Consider the following 17,292-nt stretch of genomic DNA (forward strand, 5'->3'; position numbering starts at 1 on the left):
CGGGCTCTCGCGGGCGGGCGGCACATGCGCGGGCGAGGCGGCCCGCGGGGAGTAGGCAGGGAAACCCCGCGGGCTGGCGGCCGTTAGAGCGGGGAGTAGGCAGGGAAACCCCGCGGGCTGGCGGCCGTTGGGGCCCGAAGTGAGCCGCTCTGACACCGTCAAACCTGAGAGGGGGAAGTAGAGAGAGACAGAGAGGGAAGAGGAGAAGGAGAGAGAGGGAAGAGGAGAAGGAGAGAGAGGGAAGAGGAGAAGGAGAGAGAGAGAGAGGGGAAGAGAGATAGAGAAATTTTTGGAGCTTCAGGCCTGCCTGCAGCGGGCCTGGAGACCAGCACCGAGTCCCCCCTGCGCGAGGGTGGAGGAGGAGGAGGGGGGGTGGTTGCTAAACACAATATAAAACTGAAATAAATTGTTAATTAATTCCCCAACACATAATTCAAATATTTACCTTAGTTCCCTAACACACAGAAAGTGTGGGGGAAAAAAATCGTGAAAAATCAAGATGGCGGCCACTCACCTCGGTTCAGAAGGATAAGGCCCGCCCACACACGCACCGATTGGTCGACCGGTCAGGTCACCCAAGCGTAGGATTGGTCAATCGTCGAGTCACTCGACACTCAACTGTAGGAAGACCTTGACGTCACACGGTTGCTAATGAGATGCTAATGAGCGGAACGCTGAATGTTTTTGGGATACCGCGGGCGGGATTTTTGTCCAGCCGAAACGTAAATACGCCGATGACCGGTCCGGAATCGCAAGCTTTCTTTTGAGGCGACGCGCGCGTCGGTACGCTCTGTAACTTCCAAACGTATAGAGACCAGGCGGACAGACAGACAGAAGAGCCGCTTATATATCATAGATTAATACAGCAATGTATATTATTTTGCATATAACATGTAATTAATAATTACTTAAAATATGATGTACTAGTTAGCTAGAAGGGGAGGAATTGTGGTGTATGTGCCTTTAAGAGCAATTATGGTGTATGTGCCTTTAAGAGCCCCAGGTGTGCGTAATGCCGGTAATTGCCACTTGGGCTATATAAGCCTGTGTATTGTGTATATCCTTTAGAAAACCCCCCCCAGACTTGCTTAGTAAATACCTATGAACCAACTCCTGTCTTCAGTGACTTTATCTACACACGGACACTACACCCCCCAGTCGCTCTCTCTCTCTCTTCCCCCCCCAGTCGCTCTCTCTCTCTTCCCCCCCAGTCGCTCTCTCTTTCTCTTCCCCCCCAGTCGCTCTCTCTTTCTCTTCCCCCCCAGTCGCTCTCTCTCTCTCTTCCCCCCCAGTCGCTCTCTCTCTCTCTTCCCCCCCAGTCGCTCTCTCTCTCTCTTCCCCCCCCAGTCGCTCTCTCTCTCTCTTCCCCCCAGTCGCTCTCTCTCTCTCTTCCCCCCCCAGTCGCTCGCTCTCTCTCTTCCCCCCCAGTCGCTCTCTCTCTCTCTTCCCCCCCCAGTCGCTCTCTCTCTCTCTCTTCCCCCCAGTCGCTCTCTCTCTCTCCCCCCCCCAGTCGCTCTCTCTCTCTCTTCCCCCCCCAGTCGCTCGCTCTCTCTCTTCCCCCCCAGTCGCTCTCTCTCTCTCTCTTAACCCCCCCCAGTCGCTCTCTCTCTCTCTCTTAACCCCCCCAGTCGCTCTCTCTCTCTCTCTTAACCCCCCCAGTCGCTCTCTCTCTCTCTTCCCCCCAGTCGCTCTCGCTCTCTCTCTTTCCCCCCAGTCGCTCTCGCTCTCTCTCTTCCCCCCCAGTCGCTCTCTCTCTCTTTCCCCCCCCAGTCGCTCTCTCTCTCTCTTCCCCCCCAGTCGCTCTCTCTCTCTTCCCCCCCGTCGCTCTCTCTCTCTCTTCCCCCCCAGTCTCTCTCCCTCTCTCTTCCCCCCAAGTCGCTCTCTCTCTCTCTTCCCCCCCAGTCGCTCTCTCTCTCTCTTCCCCCCAGTCGCTCTCTCTCTCTCTCTTCCCCCCCCAGTCGCTCTTTCTCTCTCTTCCCCCCCAGTCGCTCTCTCTCTCTCTTCCCCCCCCCAGTCGCTCTATCTCTCTCTTCCCCCCACAGTCGCTCTCTCTCTCCTCCCCCCCAGTCGCGCTCTCTCTCCCCCCCAGTCGCTCTCTCTCTCCCCCCACAGTTGCTCTCTCTCTTCCACCCCCCCCCCCCCCACCAGTCGCTCTCTCTCTCTCTCTCTTCCAACAACATGCCCTCAAAAAAGCCTCGGCACCGCCGGGCACTTCAGCTAGTATATATAAAAGGATATGTCTGTCTGTCTGTCTCTCTGTCTGTCTCTCTGTCCGGCTATACAATCAAACGTTATAGAGCGTAACCCTACACATATGTCATATCAAAAGAAAGCTCATCATTAGGGGATTCTTGCAGGCATATTTACGTTTTGCTCGGACAACAATTGTGCCGACGGTCTCCAGAAAACGTTCAAAATTCCTCTCATTATCTGCTCATTTGCATCGAGTGGGGGCGGGTTCATTGTGTGCACGGGCGGGCCATCCTACAGTTGAGTGACGTGATCATTGACCAATCCCTACAGTTCGCCCGTGTGTGGGCGGGCCTTATCATTCTGAACCGAGGTGAGTGGCCGCCATCTTGATTCCAAACTGTTCATTTCTTTTTCCCACTTTCTGCGTGTTTCTTTTCAAATCTACATTTCCAGCAAAAAAAAGATGCTCTTAAAACACAAATTGTTCTTAAAAAAAGTTAATTAATTTTTAAATCTTTTCTCTAACATCTAGAAATTACCTACCTTTCACCGTTTTTCCAGGCCTGTAAGCCTGGGCCTCTGTTGCCCAGCTACGCCTGAGCTAGGCACCTCCCGTCGCGCTCAACAAGCAGCTCGCGATTGCCACCATCTTTGTGAAGGCTGGAGGGGGCGGGCCTGAGCTGAGCGTCGCCACCGCCACCATCTTAGTAAAGGCGGGTGGGGCAGGAGTCAGCGCGCGCGCGACTTGAGTCCGGCCGGGCCTCACGCGGTAGGTTGCGCAGCGGCGTCACTCTCTCTGCTCTTGAAGGCGGCTCGGGCGGGGCTCGGGAGACCGGGGCTCGGGAGATCAGGGCTCGGGAGACCGGGGGGGGGGGGGGAAGGCGGGGGCTCGGGAGATCGGGGCTCGGGAGACCGGGGGGGGGGAAGGCGGGGCTCGGGAGATCAGGCTTCGGGAGATTGGGGGGGGGGGCAGGGGCGAGCCTCGGGAGATCGGGGGGCAAGAGGTCGGGGGGGCGGGAGGGTCGGGGCCTCGGGGGGGGTGGGGGGACTCGGGGGGCTCGGGCTGATGAGGCGCTCCCCTCCCCTTCCTTCCCCCCCCTCCTCCTCTCCCCTCCCCCTCCCCCCTCCTCCTCCCCCCCCTCCCTTTCCTCCCCCCTTTCCTCCCCTCCCCTCCCCCCCCTTTCCTCCCCTCCTCCTCCCTCCCCTTTCCTCCCCTCCTCCCCCCCTTTCCTCCCCTCCTCCCCCCCCTTTCCTCCCCTCCTCCCCCCCCTCCTCCCCCCCTCCTTCCTCCCCTCCTCCCCCCCCCTCTCCCCCCTCCCCTCCCTCCCCCCCCAGTCGCTCTCTCTCTTCCCCCCAGTCGCTCTCTCTCTCTTCCCCCCAGTCGCTCTCTCTCTCTTCCCCCCAGTCGCTCTCTCTCTCTTCCCCCCAGTCGCTCTCTCTCTCTTCCCCCCAGTCGCTCTCTCTCTCTTCCCCCCAGTCGCTCTCTCTCTCTTCCCCCCAGTCGCTCTCTCTCTCTTCCCCCCAGTCGCTCTCTCTCTCTTCCCCCCAGTCGCTCTCTCTCTCTTCCCCCCAGTCGCTCTCTCTCTCTTCCCCCCAGTCGCTCTCTCTCTCTTCCCCCCAGTCGCTCTCTCTCTCTTCCCCCAGTCGCTCTCTCTCTCTTCCCCCCAGTCGCTCTCTCTCTCTTCCCCCCAGTCGCTCTCTCTCTCTTCCCCCCAGTCGCTCTCTCTCTCTTCCCCCCAGTCGCTCTCTCTCTCTTCCTCCCAGTCGCTCTCTCTCTCTTCCCCCCCAGTCGCTCTCTCTCTCTTCCCCCCAGTCGCTTTCTCTCTTCCCCCCCAGTCGCTCTCTCTCTCTTCCCCCCAGTCGCTCTCTCTCTCTTCCCCCCAGTCGCTCTCTCTCTCTTCCCCCCAGTCGCTCTCTCTCTCTTCCCCCCAGTCGCTCTCTCTCTTCCCCCCAGTCGCTCTCTCTCTTCCCCCCAGTCGCGCTCTCTCTCTTCCCCCCAGTCGCTCTCTCTCTCTTCCCCCCAGTCGCTCTCTCTCTCTTCCCCCCAGTCGCTCTCTCTCTCTTCCCCCAGTCGCTCTCTCTCTCTTCCCCCCAGTCGCTCTCTCTCTCTTCCCCCCAGTCGCTCTCTCTCTCTTCCCCCCAGTCGCTCTCTCTCTCTTCCCCCCAGTCGCTCTCTCTCCCTTCCCCCCAGTCGCTCTCTCTCTTCCCCCCCAGTCGCTCTCTCTCTTTCCCCCCAGTCCCGCTCTCTCTCTTCCCCCCCAGTCCCGCTCTCTCTCTTCCCCCCCCCAGTTAGTCTCTCTCTCTTCCCCCCCAGTCGCTCTCTCTCTTCCCCCCCAATCGCTCTCTCTCTTCCCCCCCGTCGCTCTCTCTCTCTTCCCCCCCAGTCGCTCTCTCTCTCTTCCCCCCCAGTCGCTCTCGCTCTCTTCCCCCCCAGTCGCTCTCTCTCTCTTCCCCCCCAGTCGCTCGCTCTCTTCCCCCCAGTCGCTCGCTCTCTTCCCCCCCCAGTCGCTTTCTCTCTCTCTCTCTCTTCCAACAACAACATGCCCTCAAAAGACCCTCGGCACCGCCCGGCACTTCAGCTAGTTCTAAATAAACGGATTGAATTTTGAAAAATAAGAATGCGTGAGCCTTGGCTCAGTGATCGCGCTCTTACCACTAAGTGAAGAAGATAGTGGGTTCAAGTCCCAGATGTGCACAAAGTCTAGACTGACACTGCAGTGCAGTACTGAGGGAGCGCTACATTTTAGGACATGCTTTCCTTTGGAGGAGACCTTAAACTGAATCCCTGCCTGCCCTGTCATGTGAATGCAACAGATCCCACAGCACTATTCAATGAGTAGTAGAGTTATCCTGGCCAACACCACTAAAACAAAGTGGTGTACCAAGCAATCTGATCTCATTTCTGTCCTTGGGACCTTGTTGTGCAAAAATTGGTTCTTGCATTTGCCTATATTAAAATCAGCCCCTATACTTTCAGTTTTGAATAATAATATTAATACAGCAAACAATATGGGCAGCCCAGTATCATCGTAAATGGCATGGGTGCCTGCCTCTTTTGTAGAAATAGCCCAGTCTGTGGAATTTGGGTTGGGGTCATTCCCACGGCAGGTTGGCAAACAGAAGTCCCAGCAGCAAGTGGAGTTCCAGGAATTTACAGGCTTCTCACTCCAGAGGAAAAACAACAAATTCAGGGTCTAATTTATTTAGCATAAAGATAAACGTGCCAAGAATATACAAAGCTTAAATGAAATATATGGGATTCATTAGTAACATTAGTTATCACATTTGATCTAAGCCAATGGACCATACAAAGTTGCTGCAGCTGTTTTCAGTTTATCATTTTTCAGTCTGTCACTGAAACAAAGCAAAGGGATATAGAGTGAGCTCTCACTGAGATGAATTAGCAAGGTGTCGGCAGGAGTGAAGGGAGGCATGTGGGAACTTATGCTTACCTAGCAACCTCAATTATTTCCTTAATGTTTTGCTTACAACTATTTAATAAATTACTAAGTGGGAGAGGAGGTAAATTAACTTGATTTTTCAGTAAGGTAACCGCCCTACACTAATTTGCAATTTAGTTGATATGACTCCAAAATACCAGCCCAAATCAGTCACACCCAGTAATTTCTGTTTAAATTCCTTGCCTTTCAACTTGGAATGCAGACTCCTCAGTTGAGCTTTACATGTTAATTCACTGCAATTATGGATGGATGGGAGAGTGAGAGAGGAAGAATAACGAAAATATGATTACATTCATGGGTCTATAGGGGCTGAAGTTGCATAGCTCCTGCCTACTGGCGTGAACTGGGCACAGGGAGTAATCCTTGCAAAGAGGTAGGCACAAAGCTTGACTGTGCCTCGGCCCTCATTTAAATTAGACTGGCGAGGACATCCCAATTTCGGGAAGGGTTCCTTCAGCAGGCGTTAGGCTCCATGACTATATTACTACGGGATGCCTGTAAAATGGACCCCATGAATTTAGCAGTGGAACCAACGCCTGCATAAATTGGGGGAAAGCTGTCCCACTGCTAAATTGGTATGCTTTGCGCCAGTTTTACACCTAAAAGCGGGTGCAACGCACATCAATTCCTGTCTCTCAGTGGTTAGGTCTGGGCTGTGATGCCCCACCCCTGCCCCAAAAAAAGATAGAATATACAGCAGACACTCCCTGTCTAGACTCACATATGGAGAATAGGGCACCTTGGGTGAGGTACCAAAGGGAGCCCTGGGTCAGAACTGGGGAACATTATTGAAACTGCCTGGTTAAAGGTGAATTTGGAGAAATGTCTTTTCCTTGCTGTTCCATCATTGGTTCTCACAGATGCTGGAGGACGTGTGGCCAAACTCAGCAGAGATAGATTGGGGAATGTGGAGTGGACAGGAATTCGGGATTAAAGCAATCTGGCATGGCCATGGCTGACAAGAAGCCAACTTAAGTACATGTTTAAGAAAGAAGCTGCGAGCAAAGACAGCCAACTACAGAGAACCAAGACTTTTATAAGGTCAATGCAAGAACATGTCACATGATTGGATGTCATGTGATCAGATGTCACATGCTCAGGCATCACAGGACAAATCAGGAAAGCCTCTGGCATGTATCCTGTGCAAACAGATAAAGAATAGAAGTGTTCCAATCTTAAAATTTGACAGCCAAACCAGCAGTAACTCCACTGAAGTAAATAACGAGTTGGCCAGGTATTAGGCTTCCATTTATACTCAAGTACAGGCTACACGAGAAATAAAGCAATTCCTAGACAACCTCACCTTCTTCTGGATTACCATGGATACTCCTGAATCTTGACTACTGAAGTCCAAAATATTGCCACAGTCCCAAAGTCTGGCAATGCGCCAGGGACAGATGGAAACCTTGTTCTGCAAAGCCCTACTTTCTGAACTGTCCACCTATGCTAATGAACCTCATCCACAACATGTAAGTGAATACCCTCTCTTAATCCTTAAAACTGTCATAACTACCCTAAAACTACACAATTGATATTTTTATCCAATTCAAAAAATGTGACAAGTGGATTTATCCATACTCAATAGACCAACTATTACTTCTCCAAAAGCAACCTCAGCAAGTGCTCTCCACCTTTCACACAGGTATTCTTTTACTCCAACTCCCTACCTCCAGTTTACAGTGGCCCTTTCCCACTCCAACTCCTCCACACCCAGATCCAAGATAATCTCCACCACTCTCCCAGTTCACAGAAGCACTCTAATTTCTTGATACATTCTATACCAACAGTCCATTGATCCTTCATTCCAGGAACAGACTTTGCACTATAGGAGGGAATTCCTGATTTATCAGGAGGCCAGCATAGAGTCCAGACCTGGAATAAAGCAGCAGTATCAGATATGAGCAGCAGCCAGCAGTACAGCAAGAGGATCAGTGAATGTAGCGCATCAGTTTTGCAGTCATATCTCTTGGGTAGCCTATCGGCTGTTCAGCATAAACTTGTGCTTCAACAGCTGATTTTCCACTGCTGGCTACACCACTGCTCCAGATTGAAAAGATAGAAAATGCAACATCCAGTGCAAACCACGATCATCATGTCAGATTGCTACCCGCTAATATTAATTGATATTGAACTGCTAAACTCTAACTCTGCTAGCTTAAAAAAGAAAGTCAGATAAATTACTATTTGGATGATCGCGACTGCAAAAAACCTGATTCATAATTTTCAATAGGCAATGTTCTGAACGTCTATTAGCTAAATGGCATCATGTTCCTGGAGGACAAATATTCAGGAAATGTATGCCCTTTAGTAATGGAGCAGGTGTAGCAACAAATGGATTTATGGATCAGTATCAGAAACAATTAAAAAGGAATTCTTAATTTTTTTACAAAATTGGTTCTCGAGTTTATCAATTAACCGATATAAACTGTTGATTTTGCTACCCAGATTCTTCACGAACATTTACGCTTTCAGAACTAAAAGATTTAAATTAAGTCATAATGATTGTAGCCCAGTTTTAAATATTTGCTAATACTGTACATTAATTTTTTTTTTAAAGGTTTGAACATACGGATCTCACTTCTGTAGCTCCTGTATGGTGTTTCTGCTCGGGAGGCTGCTTTAGGAAAGGTCTTTCAAAAATTGCTTTCAGTGACTCCTTTTCTTGCCTTTTTTTCATTTTTAGGTTTTCAAGCTCTTGCGAATCAGTTACATCCTTTTTGAAATTTCTTGCCATAAATAATGATTTGAAACTCTCCAAAGCAGTCTCGCCAGAAGTAGGTATTGGTGCTTCCGCTGGTGATTCTTCTGGCGATGATGGTTCATCAGTGATTTCCAAATGCTGGCATTTGTCAGTTGCATCAACTTTATGATCGATTTTGGGGGCATCAAAGATTAACTGACTGAGCTGGTCCAAAAATCCAGAATTTTTTTTCGGCTCCAATGGTTTTCTGTCATCTTTTCTCTTTGGTAAAGATTCTGTTAAGAGTTTGGCTGCAGATTTCTGCCCTGGTTTAGTCAATTTTAACATTGCTAAACCAGGATCCTTCTGTTTGATCTCTGCAACAGTCTCCCTGTCCTCACCTATAGCACCTTTCTTCAGTAACCGTAATCCACTGAAGAGGGGAGGCATTTGAAATGTCTTCTCCGTCTGTGTAGCAGGAACTTCTTGGATGGAAAAATTGCTAGAACTGCCAGTTGACATGGGTAATGTTAGATCTTTGTTCGACTTTTCTAATAAATTTTGTTCTGTTTCACTACTTCTATCATTAGAATTTTCTGTTATGTTTTTACTGGATTCCATCTGTGAGGTTAAATTCTCTTTCGACAATCCGAGTTCAGAAAGTGTCTTTGTCTCTTCAGCTTCAGCAACAATGTTTTCTCGTTGCGGACTTGACGTAGGCTCAATATCCATTGGCAGATTTTGTTCTGGAGTGTGCTGTGAGTTTTCATTAACTGACAATGGAACTTTAGTTTCATTGATTTGTTTTTTTTCTGGCCCAGCTTCATCCTCTGACTCAGTATCACTCGTTGTCTGAACAAGAATCACGTGTACCGTACCTTCATCCATGTCTTTCTCGAACGGCTGTGTAGGAGTAAGGGGTTCCAAAGAACATTCAGGTGCACAGGATTCTTTATTTCCCTTTTCAGTGTTTTTAATCTGAATTTTGCCATCTATTAACTGTTCTTGCACCACTTTCCCTGGTTCTTCCTTTGCCTCAACAACAGCCGGTTTTTGAGAGGCAGTTACAACATCCTTCTCCTTATTGTTATCAGACACATTATTGGGATCTAAAGAACGAAAAAAAGTCAACAATGCATTTCCTTGGTCATTCGTTTGTTTTTTTGTTTCCGGGACAGCCTTTATCTCACCACCACGACCCAGAAACGACATCTTCATAGAAAGTGAAGGAAATAATGATGAAGCACCTTCTGTGGTTGGTGTTGCTGAATTCCCTGTATGTCCTGTTTCAGCAGCATTACCATTGCCATTATTTATATTTTCCATCATATTGCTACTGCTTATACTGACTTACTATTCCCCTCTCTGAAAAAGTTTGTTTAGTTAAGGAATTTAGCCCATAACTTGTATCAGCTACTGATAAGATTCAGTTTCATAATCTGTACAAATGTCAAAATCAGTTTGTTTCTGAAGTGAACCTTAATCTTTCCACCCCCCTCCCCCAGTTCTAGGTCACTATGTTCCCAGAACCAAAACATAAAATCTGTGAGCACTTACTACAAGCAGTCTCTTTAAACACCTGCAAGCAAACTAATACAGCTGCCTGCCAAGACCTATAGACTGAAACCTTATACCAGCTGCTATATTATATACTTCATATTAAACAGAACCACTGTGCATTTGGTTCATCTTACTGCTACCTCAAACATCTGCCAATGAGAACCGATTAATATAGTTATCCTGATTATATGTAACTTGCCCTCCTCCCAAAATTAAAAAAAATCTATGAAGAAACATTCAGTGCAATGACCGTGAGAAGGCCTGCACATTCAAAGTAAACGTCAAATCTCAGAATCCAAGTCAAAGAATGTTAGAATTCAATGCAAAAACAGGAATAAACTTCTGAAAACATCTTTCCTGTGCTTTCTCCAGTTTTCTGACTTTCTTCACAGGCATTCCAAAACCAGAGTTCGCAGCAGGGTAAGATTAAACAGGCTTCGTCCAGCATCTCAAATCAGCCATAACGTTCATACTGAACTGAAGGTGTAGAACAGCAGGCCTGAAAAGACTGGACGACTCTTCACTCAGTGAACTGCAGTTGAAAATCTAGCGTTCTTGAGGGAGTGTGCAAGTAACCCTCCTCCTCCGTCCAGCTCCAGCTTTCAGCTGGAATGTGAGTTTCCGGCTTTACTGTGAGGCAAGAAAGCCCACAGCACTGGTTTCATATTTCTCTCTTCTAACTCTCCCAGCTACTTCCGCAGTCCAGGCAGGTACTTATCAAACACCACACCCAATGTGAGTAGTGAGCAAACAGACAGTGTACGTAACTGAGCAACTAAAGTGTCTGCTGTGTAATCAGTGTGTTGCGTACTGTAGTTTAAAGGAGAAAGCACAGCAATTCAGTTTTTCCTCTTTCACAGGAAACTACTTAATTATTTCAGCTGGAACTTTGGGAGCAGTTTTTACTGTAAACATAATAAATCTTAAAGTGTAACTAAGTGTTAAGTCTTAATACTATTAACGGTAAGGAGGGCACAAGATAAGAATGTGTGCGCATTGTCCCTAGAAATGAAGGAGATAATGAAGCATAAGGAACAAGTAAATGTGTGGCTAAAAATTCACAAACATCGAATATGTAATTTTCTCCATGCTGACTAACAGTGGGATGGTTTTTGTTTAAATTGTGGGCAGCTTCTAACTTTGTAAACAGTTATTGAGTTTTGATGGAAAGTCAACATCTGTTAAATTAATGTGTCATACTTTTGGTATCCAGCACCGACGGGACTGGGATGGTGCCGGTTGATTAAAAATTTCGGATGACGGAGAGGGTTATCTACCGAGGCTATTTTTAACAAACAAAAGTTTTTAAAAAATCAAGAAATGTGCAGTATACAGTAATTGGCAGATCGGAAGAGACTACTGGCAGCACGGGAGAGTCAGACTCCTGTTATTGAGGTGTTCTGACTTCTGACAGCGCCAAGAAGCAAAGTAGTGGCAGTTTGGAGAACTACCCCCACTGACTAACTCGGCCACCGCGGAAGACTTGGACTCGGCAACATTTCCAGTTACTGAGGTGTTGTTTTCGGAGTATGAATTTTGCTGGTTAAGAGAGAATTCCGGATATTTAGGTGCCGTATAAACAAGAGTTTCCTGTACAAAATGAGTGTAACAAAAAAAAACCTCCTTAAATTTAAAACCATGTGCTTTGGGCCAGGAGTGTGTTGGAATAGTCAAGTCTAGAGGTAACAAAGGCGTGGATGAGGGTTTCAGCAGCAGATGAGCTGAGGCGGCGTGGAGTTGGGCGATATTATGAAGGTGGAAATAGGCGGCCTTAGTGATGGCGCAGATATGTGGTCGGAAGGTCATCTCAGGATCAAATGACACCAAGGTTGCGAACAGTCTGGTTTAGCCTCAGACAGTTGCCAGGGAGAGAGGTGGAGTTGGTGGCTGAGGAATGGAGTTTGTGGCGGGGACTGAAGACAATGGCTTCAGTCTTCCAATATGTCGTTGAAGGAAATTTCTGTTCATCCAGTATTTGATGTCAGACAAGCAGTGTAACGATTTAGAGACAGTGGAGGGGTCGAGAGAGTTGGTGATGAGGTAGAGTTGCTTGGCATCAGCGTACATATGGAAACTGTTGCTGGATTTTCGGATGAGGTCGTCGATGGGGCTGCATGTATTCCGGAGGGACCTTTCCCTCCGCAACACCCTGGTCAAATCTTCCATCACCCCCAACAACCACTCCCCTGCCCACTGCACCTAACCGCGCAAGCACAGGAGATGCAACATCTGCCCTCTTCCTTTCGCACTATCCAGGACCCAAACACTCCTTCCGAGGTGAAATGGTGACTTTGTTGTCCTTTTAATTTTTAATTTTTTTAAAATTCATTTATGGGATGTGGCCGTCACTGGCAAGGCCAACATTTATTGCCCATCCCTAATTGCCCTCGAGAAAGCGGTGGTGAGCCGCCTTCTTGAACCGCTGCAGTCCGTATGGTGAAGCTACTCCCACAGTGCTGTTCGGTAGGGAGTTCCAGGATTTTGACCCAGTGATGATGAAGGATCGGCGATATATTTCCAAGTCAAGATGGTGTGTGACTTGGGAGGGGAACTTGGATGTGATGGTGTTCCCATGCGCCTGCTGCCCTTGTACTTCTAGGTGGTAGAGGTCGCGAGTTTGTGTGAGGTGCTGCTGAAGAAACGTTGGCAAGTTGCTGCAGTGCATCATGGTACGCACTGCAGCCACGGTACGCTGGTGGTGGAGGGAGTGAATGTTTAAGGTGGTGGATGGGGTGCCAATCAAGCAGGCTGCTTTGTCCTGGATGGTGTCGAGCTTCTTGAGTGTTGTTGGAGCTGCACTCATCCAAGCAAGTGGAGACTATTCCATCACAATCCTTACTTGTGCCTTGTAGATGGTGGAAAGGCTTTGGGGAGTCAGGAGGTGAGACACTCGCCGCAGAATACCTAGACTCTGACCTGCTCTTTTTACCACAGTATTTATGTGGCTGGTTCAGTTAAGTTTCTGGTCAATGGTGACCCGCAGGATGTTGATGGCGGGGGAAACAGCAATGGAAATATCACTGAATGTCATGGGAAGGTGGTTAGACTCTCACTTGTTGGAGAGTCATTGCCTGGCACTTGTGTGACGCGAATGTTACCTGTCACTTATCAGCCCAAGCCTGAATGTCGTCCAGGTCTTGTTACGTGTGGGCGTGGACTGCTTCATTATCTGAGGAGTTGTGAATGGCACTTATCACTGTGCAGGCATCAGCGAACATCCCCATTTCTGACCTTATGGTCGGGGGAAGGTCATTGATGAAGCAGCTGAAGATAGTTGGGCCGAGGACACTGCCCTGAGGAACTCCTGCAGCGATGTCCTGGGGCTGTGATGATTGACCTCCAACCACCATAACCATCTTCCTTTGTGCTAGGTATGACGCCAGCCAGTGGAGCGTTTTCCCCCTGATTCACATTGACTTCAGTTTTAATAGGGCTCCTTGATGCCACACTCGGTCAAATATTGCCTTGATGTCAAGGGTGTAGTGTATGTACCTTTAAGGGGAGAACTACTTTTTACAGCTCCTGTATACTGCAGTACCGGCAGTGACCACACCTGTATATAAACCCTGAGTAGGGATTTGTACTGTTAGTTTTTAGAGTAACCCTCATCCAGTAAACACCCGTTGATTGTTCCTCTGCAGTCTCTGTCGATTAATCGAAGAACATCATACATCAAGATTCACGGATTTAACATTGGCGACAAGAAAATGCGAACTTACCTGCAACTCTGCAGAAGGAAATTCCATCATTGCTGTGAATTCTGTTGTAAACGGCTCTTTGACAAGGAGATAGTGAAGAAAGTACTGCTGTTTCTTCAGAGAGTTCAGAGGCATGGGCGTCGACCATCCAGTGAGGACTTGAACATCGCAGAGGAGGCTGTGGAGAGCTGGGCTTGGTTCTCCAGTCGCGACGATCCAGCGCAGCGGGCTGGCAGCAGGTACGGCGCAGACCCTTCCCGGACAGCGGCGGCTGGAGCCGACCGATGGCACAGAAAAAGGCCGAGCAGCGTCAACGGGGTAAGAGAGAGGGCAAAGCGCACAGGGCGCAGCCGGGGTTGACGACCGAGCGGCGTCAACGAGAGAGGCGCGCAGGAAAACACGCAGAGCGCAGCCAGTGTTCAAGGGCCGAGCAGCGTCCGCGGAGAAGAAGGGAGACGCCATTTTTTTTTTTTAGCCGCAGCGAAGAAGAAGGGAGAGCGCGGGAAGAAAGGAAAGCCCGGGAGACGCCATTTTGAGCCAGCGGAGAAGAAGGGAGAGCGCGGGAGACGCCATTTTTAGCCAGTCTAACCACACCCAGGGATGCCGAAGAGTGGCAGTGTCACAGCGTTTGACAATGAAGTCGAAGATTGGGCGACATATGTCGAACGCATGGAAGTGTACTGCAAGGCGAATGAAGTGCCAGATGCCAGGAAAGCACTGGTATTGTTGAATTCCATGGGTGAAAAAATGTATGGCTTACTGCGAAACCTAGTAACCCCAGAGAAGCCAGTGGAAAAGGATTTTGAAAGCATAGTGTCAATCCTACAGGACCACTTAAACCCCACACCGCTGCTGATAGCAGAAAGATTTAAGTTTCACAAAAGGAACCAGCATAAAGATGAAAGTAATGCTGAGTATTTAACGGAACTGCACAAGCGATCGAAACACTGCCAGTTTGGAACAGGACTAGCAGATACTTTAAGGGACAAGTTCGTGTGTGGGCTTCAAAGTGAAGGAACCCAGAAACGGCTTCTATCAGAAAAGGATCTTACGCTGGACAAGGCTTTCAGCACGGCAGTATCACACGAAGCAGCAGCACGGGGCACGGCTGAGATACAACAGAGACCGCAAGAATATGGCACAAATGAAATGGCATACGGAACAGTGAAGTGCTATCACTGCGGCAGAACAACACACGACCATAAGGATTGCTGGTTCAAGGACCAAGTGTGCAGACAGTGTGGAAAAGTAGGGCACATAGCAAGAGTCTGCAGGTCGGAAAAGAAAACCAGCAGCAAGAAATCTCCACAGGAGAAGTACAAGAAGGTACATAAGGTGATGGAGAGTTCAGACGAACAGAAAAGGGATACAGACTCTGGAAGCAAGGAGCTGGGTTGTCTGAAACTACAGAATGTGATCAAAACGGAGGATTAGCAAACTATCTGGGTCACGCTCAAGATAGCTGGAGTCCAAGTGAAAATGGAATTGGACACAGGATCAGCCCTAACAGTCATAAACCAAAGGGACTACAAGTGGCTATTCTCACATATACCCTTGAGAGATACAGAGATCGTCTTGAAGAGGTACACGGGGCAAAAAGTCTGCCCCAAAGGAAAAATAAGGGTGAACGTTATATATAACGGCAAGGAAACACCAAAAATGGACATATATGTATTGCCAGATGGAGGACCACCACGACTAGGACGTGAATGGATCCGGAAGATACAGCTAGATTGGCATTCCATACAAGCACTGACTGTAGATGCCAAAAAGGATGGCGACGTCACACCTGGACGACTGTCAAAAATGCTAACTGACGCACAAGAAGTGTTCCAGCAGGGACTCGGAACACTAAAAGGCATAACAGCAATGATCAAAATAGAAGAAAATGCAAGCCCAAAGTTTTTTAAGGCCAGACCGGTGCCTTATGCGATCCGCCCAGCCGTCAAAACAGAGCTGGAAGGTTTGGAACGTTCAGGAGTACTGTCCAAAGTGGACTGGAGCGAGTGGGCTACACCCATCGTTCCTGTAATGAAGAGGTCATTGAGTAATACGCCTGGTGAACCAAAGAAGGTTCGCATCTGTGGGGGCTTTAAGGTGACAGTGAACCCAGTCCTTCACACGGTACAATATCGGCTTCCGCGGATTGAAGATATTTTCGCCTCGCTATCTGGAGGGAAACGCTTCACCAAGATTGATCTGGCCCAGGCGTACCTGCAAATGGAGGTAGAAGAAGCCTCGAAACAGTACCTCACGATCAACACTCATAAATGGTCTCTACCAATACAACCGGCTGGTGTTCGGGGTAGCATCAGCTTCGGCTATTTGGCAAAGGGCAATGGATCAAGTCCTGCAAGGGATTCCAGGGACCCAGTGTTATTTGGATGACATCCTTGTCACGGGCAAAAATGACAGTGATCACCTCGCCAACCTGGAGCAGGTGCTCACTAGATTGAAGGAATATGGGCTCCGAGCTAATCGCCACAAATGCGAGTTTTTCCAGAAGCAGATCTCGTATTGTGGCCACGTTATTGATGAAGAGGGGTTACATAAGTCCCCTGAAAAGATTGAGGCAGTAGTCAAGGCTCCAGCACCGGAAAATGTGTCACAACTGAGGTCGTTCCTCGGGCTGGTGAACTACTACCATAAGTTCTTGCCAAATTTGTCTACCGTACTACACCCACTGAACACTCTACTGCAAACAGGGGTACCATGGAAGTAGAGTGACGAATGTAAACGAGCTTTCCAGAAGAGCAAAGAATTGATCACATCAAAAGAGGTGTTGGCTCATTTCAACCCAGCACTACCAATTAGGTTGGCGTGTGATGCATCACTCTATGGCATTGGAGCGGTGCTGTCGCACAAATTCTCGGACGGCTCAGAGAAGCCAATAGCCTTTGCGTCACGATCACTAACCTCAGCCGAGCGTAACTATGCCCAGATTGACAGGGAGGCACTCAGCCTAGTGTGGGGAGTGAAAAAGTTCAACCACTATCTGCACGGGCAGAAGTTCACCTTGCTGACTGACCACTTGTCTCCGTCTTTAATCCAAAGAAGGGCGTTCTGGTGATGATTGCGCCACGGCTACAAAGATGGTCCCTTTTTCTAGGGGCGAACCAATATGAAATCGAGTATAAGGGCACGAAACAGCATGGAAACGCTGATGGGCTATCACGCCTGCCACTGCCTACTGCGGAGGAAGCACCAGCAGTGGACCCTGTCAAAATATTTCATTCGGCTATAATTGAACGCTTGCCTGTAACTAACGCTGATATAGAGAAGGAGACCCAACACTGTCTCGGGTATATGACTTGACGGTGAAGGGATGGCCAACACATGGCGACTCACTGTTGCCAGCATTCTCATCCAGAAGAGAACAGCTGTCAGTATGCCAGGGGACCCTGATGTGTGGATCCCGAGTAGTAATTCCACCCAAGTTAAGCGAGAGAGTGCTCAATGAGCTTCACGAAGGCCATCTGGGAGGGGTGAAAATGAAAAGCCTTGCTAGGGCTTATGTGTGGTGGCCGGGGATCGATCAGCAAATCGAGGACCTGACAAGGAGCTGCTCAGGATGCCAGAAGGTCCAAAATGCACCACCACATGCCCCTCTACACCCATGGGAGTGGCCCTCATCTCCATGGCAACGGGTGCATATTGATTTTGCTGGTCCATTCATGGACTCAATGTTTTTAATAGCCGT

The 17,292-nt window shown here is 48.9% G+C and overlaps 2 protein-coding genes across 6 annotated transcripts in view; both read right to left on the reverse strand.

Annotated features, from left to right (window-relative positions):
- LOC147109492 (formin-1-like) overlaps nucleotides 1-17,292 on the reverse strand; it is a 706,352-nt gene that overhangs the window by 594,453 nt on the left and 94,607 nt on the right. The window lies entirely within an intron of this gene.
- Nucleotides 5,034-12,154, reverse strand: LOC147109493 (uncharacterized). Its single transcript, XM_086003489.1, has one exon. The coding sequence runs from the start codon at nucleotides 9,661-9,663 to the stop codon at nucleotides 8,206-8,208; it is 1,458 nt and encodes a 485-aa protein (XP_085859615.1). The 5' UTR covers nucleotides 9,664-12,154; the 3' UTR covers nucleotides 5,034-8,205.

Source organism: Somniosus microcephalus, chromosome 12, assembly GCF_052327205.1.
Source record: "Somniosus microcephalus isolate GS21.2 chromosome 12, FLI_Smic_1.0, whole genome shotgun sequence".
Lineage (NCBI taxonomy): Eukaryota > Metazoa > Chordata > Chondrichthyes > Squaliformes > Somniosidae > Somniosus > Somniosus microcephalus.